Consider the following 9,969-nt stretch of genomic DNA (forward strand, 5'->3'; position numbering starts at 1 on the left):
AATTTTCGATGGCATGCATTTCGAGTCGAGCATTTCGACTTGTAACTGGCGAATGACACTCGTGATGTTTTGCTCCAAGGCTTGAATCGTACCGAGATTGTCCGCATAGATTTTAGACTTTACATAACCCCACAGGAAAAAGTCTAACGGTGTGATATCACACGATTATATCGGCCAATCTACCGATTCAAAACGTGAAATTATCTGCTCACCGACGTGTTCTCTGAATAAATCCATTGATTGATGCGATGTGTTGGAAGTGGCGCCGTCATGTTGCAACAAAATATCGCCAAGATTACGAGTTTCAACTTCAGCCATCAAATAGTCGGTTATCGCGGCGCGATAACGTTCACCATTGACGGTTACGTTCTCACCGGTTTTATTTTTGAAGATATGTATATGGGCCGATTATTCTTGTTGCTGTTTAGAATTTTCCTTGTTTACATACCCTTTGAACCAAAAATGGGCCACATCGCTCAACAAAATGTGGCTCGAAAACGTCGGATCTTCTTGGAACTTTCAAGAGTCCATAGAGCGAAGCGATGTCGCTTAGGTAGGTTGAGCGACTTCAGTTCTTGCACAAGCTGTACTTTGTACGCATTCAATTTAAGATCTGGACGTAAAAGCGCCAAGTCGATTCGCTCGCCATGGTCTTCATGTACATACATTCTCAGCTACAGCTGCGATATTTTTTCGCTGTGTGCTGGACATGTTCTATTTGGTCGAATATTATCCAATAATCGTTGATCCATGATAAAATGACGAACAATACGAGCGATCTGTCAAAAATAGTTCATCTACTTGGATCACCCATTATATAAGTAAGAGCAGTCTACAATCGCTGCAAGAAAAATTTTCCTTTTGAAAATATTTAAAAATTATTGAGTAATTTTGCAATCTTCCAAGTGCTCAGAACCTTTATGTGCCCTAGAATACCAGCGTTGATAAATGACCGTTGATTTTGGTTCATATCGTAAAAAATGTCTCTTAGTAGAAATTTCTTATTATTAGAATTTCTGGTTTAAGAAAACCAGATGGTTTTTATAATATTTTAAACCTAGAAATTTTAGTAACAAATAAATGAAGTGTTATACGAATTTAAAGAGTGATTACAGTTTTAAATTGTATTAAACTAGCTTCTCCGCTTAACCTAACATTTATTTTTTTGATCTCTACTGAATACATATAAAAAACTGTAATATCAGCTGCTTCATATTTACTGTGAAAACCTTTTGAGCTAATTTCCAAAATTAAATATATTTTTATATAATACATCTACATACAACATTTATTACTAAGCATGCATTCTAAATTTTTCCATATATTTCTAATATATATATATATTTCTTCTACCACATAATAAAGCAACTTTTTGAGCACCTAAAGCACTTGACTATGCAAATTTTTAAACGAGTTATTCCGAACCGACTTGAAATTGTCAAAATGCATGCTGTGAAACAAAGTACTTTTATAGTTTTGTGCGAATTCCACTGAAATTAAAAAAAATCTTCACCACCACCACCACCACTCACCATCTACATCACCAAAATATTGTATGCCACAACCAGAATAAACTTACAAATACTCGTATACTCACATATGTTTCTCTATATCTCCCTGTGTATAACTGGAACTTGTAAAATTGATATTGTATACTTGCTCTTCAAATGTTATTTAAAATATATATGAATATTTTTTATTTTGAAAATGTCTCAATTCTCTATTTTATTGTATTTGGTGCAATATTTATTTGTGTATTTATATGTATGTATTTAAATACACACACACTTTGCACAAATTAACTGGCAAAATAGACTACAAATATCAATTTTCTCTCTTCCAACGTGTGCTTGAAAAAACATATTAAAAAAAAAATATGAAAAAATATCCTAAAACGCCGTGAAAATTGCGAATTGTACAGATTTTCACCATCGCTGCGTGGCAACGATGGTCAGCTGTCGGAGTTCATAGACGGTTTGGGGCCCGGTCAACTGGTTGGGCGGCAAGTGTTGGGCGCACCATCGCTGGGTGATATACAGTTATCAATGTGCCATCAAAAGGGTTTCTTAGAAGTAGAAGTTATACGTGCTAGAGGCTTACAGGTACAGAAACAAATAAACAGTTTATTAAAAATTCATTTAAAATTGCGAAATTCTTTTGTCTTGCGCAGCAAAAGCCAACGTCGAAAATGCTTCCCGCTCCTTATGTTAAAGTATACTTGGTTTCTGGCAAACGTTGCATTGACAAGATGAAAACTTCGACGGCAAGGCGCACATTGGATCCACTCTATCAACAACAATTGGTATTCAAGCAGCCATACCAGGGATGCATTCTGCAGGTAATTTTACATTTTACAGCTCAAAGTAAGCTAAATTAATTTTAGGTAACGTAAACTCAGTGTTACAGTGCCAAAAAAAATTTGGAGTGCGAATTTTTTCTGAGAAACTTTTAAGTTTGTTGATCCAAAATTTTGTACTCATATTACGGTGTCCTTAAGCTGTATTTTAAGACTTAGTTTTGGTAAAAATACTTATTTGGAACGGAACTTCAGCCGATCTCCAAGAGCTGCTCTCAAAAAGGACGTTTTGCGGCGACCTTTATATCTCTGAATTGGATCCTCTGAAATGAAAAAAACGAAATAGACTTCGTTAAAGTAAAGCTAAATCTAGTAATTAATCGAAGAAATAAGCAAAACTTAATTTTTTAACAAAATGGCGTTTTTAAAAAAATACTAACCAAAATTTTGGCCTTCAATTGTTTCCAAAACAGTAAAAAAAAATCTTGGTATAACTTCACAAAAAATATATTTAAAAAGCTCGTCTTAAATATTGAGACAACGGGCTTAACCGTTTTCGAATAATGTTGGTCACCGATTTCGAAAACACCATTTTGAGAAAAACGCGTTTTAAGTTTGGAACGCACTTTACATATACTTAACCGTTTTTGAATAATGTTGGTCACCTATTTCGAAAACACCATTTTAAGAAAAACGCGTTTTAAGTTTGGAACGCACTTTACATATACAGTACTTGTCCAATAAATTACGAAAGAAGAAAAAAATATGCAGAGTTCTAACTTTAATCATTAATAAAAACATAAATATTTGGCGTATTTTAGAAAAAAATTATTCTTTAAATGCCATATACATTAAACTTAAATTATTACATTTTTGTATTGAATCATATTCAATATTTTGTCTCTGCTAGAACTCTGCATATTTTTTTCTCCTTAATTTATTGGACAAGTACTGTATACAATTTGAAACTGGAACGATATGAAATTTTCCGAATGTATTCTGAAATATATGTACATATGTGCATTAAGAAAATAAAATTTAAAAAAATCAATTTTTTGAAAATTCTAAGTGTATATGACCACCGAAAGAAAGCACACATATTTTGCAACTTCAATTTTTACTCATTCCCGTTTTTCTCTCTCTCTCTTCAAGGTTACCGTTTGGGGTGACTATGGCCGCATCGAGAAGAAAGTTTTCATGGGTGTGGCACAGATAATGCTCGACGATTTAAACTTATCGAATATCGTCATCGGCTGGTACAAACTCTTTGGAACAACCTCACTGGTCAGTTGTCCCACTAATTTAGGTCTATCTAGGCGCTCATCAATTGCATCACTTGACTCACTCAAACTATAGAGCACACAAGCTTTCTTGCAAAATAAAATATACAAATATACAAAACAAACTCAAGTAGTAAAATTGGCTTACACAAAGAAGATGAACTATTTTCCAAAATTTCTTCTTCAAAACTGTTGCAAATTTCAAACAAAAACACTCTGCAATGACAATTATTTTACAAAAATTGGACTCATAATTGGATTTGAAATTGCTAACGAATACACGCAACTCAAGAACTACTCTTACAATATATTGTTTTTGTAGCTTAGGCGTCGGCACAATGCAGCGCAAAATTTGAAATTAACAGTAAATTAGTAATCGCAATTGTTGATACTGCAAACTCTATATTTGAACATTTCACTTGACTTATTACAATATGCTTACTCTAAACACTATTTGTACTTAAATACTTACTTACATATATAACCTCTTTCAAATGCTTCGTTATTGCTTGTGTCCACATATTTAGTACTCGTTTTCCGCGCTCGAGCTAGAAACAGAAAAAACCAATTAAGCAACATCACTTATGGGATACTCTATATTCTATATATACATACATACTTACTTATATACGAGAGTATAGCATACACGACATGTATATACACTACACAACAAGCACACAAATACTCAAAAATATAAAACAACTTAACTATATCGAATATATGCATAAACAACAACAATACTAAAATTACTTAAATCATTAAATAAACCTTAATACGAAACAAAAAAACAAAATAACAAAAAAATGTAATCCGCAACAATAAATTCGTAATGTAAACTTGTAATGGAAAACATAGTTAATGTGCAAAATTACCGTAGAGTACACACTCGTTCAGTAGACATTTCACCGATCGTTTTAGTGGTTTGGCATTGAATCGCTCAACGTAGTTTCTAGGTATGTCCTATCCACCTTTGAAAACATGATAACATTTCCTATGAAATTTGTATTGTTTTTTTTTTCTTTGATATTTGCATGCTTGGAATGTACTTTAAGCGATTCCCCTTTTTGGCTTGCGCATACCCCTGCAACTATATACCCACACACTTGCTCATATATTTTTAAATAATTTGAGTTTACTCGATAAATACTCAAAAGATTTTATTTAAATTTTTGTTCTTTTTTAAACATTTTTTACTTTAATTAAATTACTTAAGCACTCGTATAGTGTAAAAGTGAAGTTAATTAAAAATTTTGTAACATTTGAATAATATTTTAAATTCGTTATTACGCTTAGTATAAAATATATGCTTACGTCTGTACATATCTAAACCCTGTAAACCCTCTATCAATGCAAATATGAATAATATTTGTAAATACCTCAGGATACTCATAATATAAAATATACTCTTACTTCTGTCCCTACTGAGAGACCCTCTATCGATACAAATAAGAAAAATATATCGGAATGACTGAGATTCTATGATAGATCTATCTCTCAGCTGTCTTTACTAGTTACTACATATAGTTAATGCTTTCAAAGCCCTGTTTTTATTATCAAAAGAAAAGGTTTCACATAATGTTAATATAAAGAAAACAAAGCATTTCCGTATTGTTCATGATGTCACTAACTGAAGGATTTACCTACCAAACGGCCTAAAAAGGTTATGAGTTCTTATTGATGTAAACTCTATTTTTTTCTTTTTATGACATGCGTAAAACTCGCAATATCTTACAAAACTTTTTCCTCGAACCTTGCAAACAGATCGGCTATCAATGAGATCGTTTGAATGAGCTTTTTTCACCCGAAAAAAAAACTTACAGCTTATTGCTCCGCGAAGCAGATTTAAAAAAATTAAAATATTTAAATAATATCAAAAGCTTTGCATAAAAATATTTTAGATCTGTAGTTGTTTTTCAAAAGAAAAGAAAAAAATTGCCTCGTTCTGCGCTATTTTCCTCAAATTAAGGTTATGATTGATTTAGTTGTGGCGCATCTTATCCTCTTTTTCACGGTTATTTATATTTTTTCTGATGTATAGTATATAAATGATTTATTGACCAATTAGAATAATCTATAAGCAAGCGGGTTACTTAATAGCTTAAAATGGAATGCTTCCTTACTATATAAATCGTCTTAAGCCATTCGAACGGTGTTATTCACACCGACTCTCAATATTCTCTTCTCTTTTACAGAAAAAAGTAAGAGTTCTAATAAATTTAAGCAATTTCTGCATGCCAGATCGATTCTTTAGAATAATTTTCATATAGAAGACTGCAGTTTAGTAAGCTAGCTTCGCGATCCCTTACATATAGAGAACGAAATTTTAACATTTAAGTGTACTTCTTATAAAAGTAGATCAGTAGAAATATTTTATTTATTCTAAATATTATAATTTTGTTTTATTATTTTACACAACTGCATTATGTTAAATATAAAATAAAAATTATACTTAACAATTTAAAATTTTAGTTAAAAACAAATTGCACACATAACATAGCTTCGATTAAAAAAAAAAAGTCAAAAAATAAAATGTAGAATAACGGCGACATTCATCAATATTCTGATAAATCAATAAATTATCTGTACATAATTTAGTCAGCAAAAGTTCAAATACTACTGCCATAGCCATAAAACATTTAATATGTATATATTTCAATAGAAATTTATTAGTGATTTAGCGCTAACTAATGTACAAAGCTGCCTTCGGTATAAGAAAGAATCCCTTATACATTGTAAATTGAAAAGCAACCTAAAATGTCCAATGAATATATGCCTCTATTTACCGAAAGCTACATAGCACATACTTACATATATAGGCTTTAAAACCTTTATTCGGCAAAAAGTTCGAAAAAAGCTCGAAAAAAGCGTTCACCTATCGCGGTATTTAGTACCATTAGCGATGATGCATTCTTTCAAAGTACGATCCAAAAATTGTTTAATTTTTCATACATATACCTCTAAAGATTTTGAAAGCACATGAAAGCCAGTACACATGGACCATGCAATATAAAGCATATAGAAAGCTTTGGAGCTTTCATGTACATGTATATGCATATTTTTGTTGTTAAGTCGATCAATGTAAACCATAGTACACCAAAAAGCACTCGTTGCTGCGACTTTAACTCAATTGTGGTAATCAATCAAACACATATGGATGTATATAATGTAAACTAATATATACGAGTGTAAGAAAGTAAGCCTTCTAATGAGACATCCACTGTCTCAAAAAACTTCTAATGCGGCCTCCACTGGCGCGAAAATCAACAGTCTACGGCAACGCAATAAATAGTATGTTGATCGTTGTCGAGCTTTTTGTCCGTACTAAACACAGCTTTTTTAGAGCTTTCCGAAAACACTTTTTGTTTCGTTCGTAGCTTGAAAGAACGTATGTATATATGTAAATAGTCTGTACGCTAAATAAGAAAAAACAAATATTCGGCTTGATTGCACATAGACAGAGTTGATAGAAACGATAGACAGGATATGCTTAAGCGAATAAATTTATTAACATACCGTTAAAAATAAATAAAAATAGCGCTCATCATACTTATAGCTAGTTCTCAAATGAAATAAGAATGTGCCCACAAAAGCACAAAAACCATATTAAAAAGTTTCGCAATTCAAAACCTAGGGACGTCCCATTGTTTGGCCCGGTGAATCGGTCATACTCGAAGAGGAAGGCGAAGAGATGCAGGTGAACTAAAGTGGCTACAGCAGAGCCAAAATAAAAGCAACCACTACTTGGCGAAGTAAGTGTGAAGTACACGTTAAAAGTGAAAATGAATAAATGCGCAGCGCTTTTAGACAGTCTATAAGCTGGGCTAGTTAATGCCATTTTGCTTTGAATCGCTGTATTGCTGACACTTACATAAATGGTATTGCCTATGATTCTACATAATAAACCCATTTTAAATCGACAACATACACACACACACCTTTTTTCGTATATTTTCTTTGTGACTTTTCTTTTTTGTTATTACGTCAAACAATTCGCATATAATCAATATAACCAATGATTGAAGCTCATTTGACCTGCAAGCCCCCCAAAAACTCACACTAAAGCACCGTAACGAAAATTGAAGAACCAAATACAACAAAACTAAAACATTATCCTCCTATGTACTCTAAATGGTCGTCACGTTTGCCACCAATGTTTGCTCATTATCCATCATAACCCTCGAAATATATAACACTAACATAACGCCATTACTGACTAAATTCATATGTGCTTACAGTAACCCCTGCATCGAGCTGCTTCCACAGCAGCGGCGCGAACCTAAATCGCTGGCTTAGCTGGGAAACGAATGCAAGAAAGAGAGTTTATAGCCAAATACCGAACGAGTCAACACGTTACGCGTCAGATAAAGTGGGCGTGTACGCACGACCTACATGTGGGCGCATAATGGCGCTCGTGGCTTTGACGTCGAGAGCAGCTCAACCGCAACTTTTTGAATTTAAACGAAGTAGGAAGCACACAACTAACAAAAAAACCAAAGCAAAAACAAAAACAAAGAAACAAAAAGAAAACAAAATAAATTGCATATAAATATATTTAGAATATTTTTAAATTATGTTTTTCTAAGCTAAATATTACGATAAATATGATAATGATTATAACGTTGAAGATAAATATATGTAAAGCTAAAAACAGGACTATGGAACGTATGTAGTTGAAGTTGGGCGCGTAGTTTAAAGATACGACTTGGTGATTTATATAATAGTGATCATAGTTGTAGTGCTGACAATGACGTTGTTTAAGATGAGAACGGATACAAGATGCATTTAATACTACAAACTTGTAAAATAATACATACACACACATACATAAACACACACATATATATATATACATATATACATATATATAAAGAGAAAAGCAAGTGAGTAAAAAAAGGATTTATTATTAATACATAAATTTAAAGAGCTAAAATATTGAAAATTGGTGCAGTTTCGACGGCATTATTTATTACGTCTTATTCTTGTAATCATAAGTGAAAGAATATGTAAAACTATTGTTCGAAAATATGCAAATAAAATCATAATATATTCATATAAAACAGCAGCTAAAACACAAGGAGAAAAACTCAACTTAATTGGCTATTAATTTCAAAAATAAATAAGAAAAAAATCAAATAATAACAAAAAATACTAACAAATGAGAATTTTACCATAAATATTTATGAAAATAAAGTAAATCGGTTAACACTCAGTTAGAAAAATATTCATACATTTCTAAGAACAAATTTGTGCTGTACTATATTGATATGGAAAAGGAACAAAATCGATAAAATATATATTTGTAAATATTAACTGAGCGGTTATCACTATATAAAAAACTGCATACAAATACACACAAACACTCGTGTACTAATTAAATATGCAAAAACAAGTAAATACATAAATTGAATTTTGAATTATTACTATATAAAATTGCAATCCCGAATAATTTTCTATAAAAACTGCAGACTAACATTCATGGCTAAAGACGCAGAAAGATTTGCTTGCACACACATACATATTTTTATATACTATATGCTTTAATACAAATCTGCCACACTCTACATTAGACCAACTTTTAGTAATGTTTTTAGTGACCACAGCCGACAACCAAGCAAAAAAAAAACGGGGCAAAACTCCATTGACTCACTGTGTTGCAAAAAACAAATTTACGGCAAAATTTATATTATTGTTGCACACGTTTTAGGAACGAGTGCGCTTCAACCGGAGTCCTGCAAAAAATTTTTGAGGAATGCAATATGTTTTTGCTGCGGCACTCATTAGAGCGTAAACCTTATAAATAATGTTCCAAAATAATGAAAGCTTGACGCAGTTCGAAAATTTTGTCCAAAGTATGGTCGAAATATTGTTTTAACTTCATTAACTATGAGGAGATTAATTGAAATGGCAAAGAGATTGTTTAGTGCCACAGAACTTTTGTCGCCTCCATCATCATCACCTACATCTTTTTTATTTAAGTCTCCACCTACACAAGACAGTTCTAGGAAAACATGTTTCCGAAATCTTTTACCTAAAAAAATTTAAGAAAAATTCGTTGAGAAGGGGCTGTGTTTTACCCTAAGAACCCATGTATTTTAGGGTAAAAAAGAGTATTTTCTCAACAATTTTTTTTTTCATATAAAAAATGAAATATTTTATTAGTTTTTTTTTTGTTACAGACATACACTATTAACAAAGAAATTCTGAAATTTTTGTAAACAAATATTTTAAATTTCCATTTCCGGTGACCCCTTGGAAAAAAAGCGCCCGCGTTGGCTGGATAACTCCTTACAAGATCATCTAAAATGAAAAATACGTGTTTTAGTTAAAACTTTAACTTAGAACTTGGACGAAGGAAAAAATCTGAAAATTGGATTTTTGGCAGACATTTTAACA

The 9,969-nt window shown here is 31.9% G+C and overlaps 1 protein-coding gene across 3 annotated transcripts in view; it reads left to right on the forward strand.

Annotated features, from left to right (window-relative positions):
* The window catches only part of LOC120782665, a 76,497-nt gene extending 68,117 nt beyond the window's left edge, over positions 1–8,380 (forward strand). For all 3 annotated transcript variants that reach the window (XM_040115043.1, XM_040115044.1, XM_040115042.1), the window contains exons 19-23: positions 1,922–2,102; positions 2,171–2,338; positions 3,449–3,580; positions 7,208–7,325; positions 7,812–8,380. In XM_040115043.1, the coding sequence (XP_039970977.1) occupies positions 1,922–2,102; positions 2,171–2,338; positions 3,449–3,580; positions 7,208–7,279 (553 nt within the window). In that variant the 3' untranslated portion in view covers positions 7,280–7,325; positions 7,812–8,380. The remainder of the gene's footprint in view (positions 1–1,921; positions 2,103–2,170; positions 2,339–3,448; positions 3,581–7,207; positions 7,326–7,811) is intronic.
* Positions 8,381–9,969: the final 1,589 nt, after the last annotated feature.

Source organism: Bactrocera tryoni, chromosome 1 (assembly GCF_016617805.1).
Source record: "Bactrocera tryoni isolate S06 chromosome 1, CSIRO_BtryS06_freeze2, whole genome shotgun sequence".
NCBI classification, from domain to species: Eukaryota; Metazoa; Arthropoda; class Insecta; order Diptera; family Tephritidae; genus Bactrocera; species Bactrocera tryoni.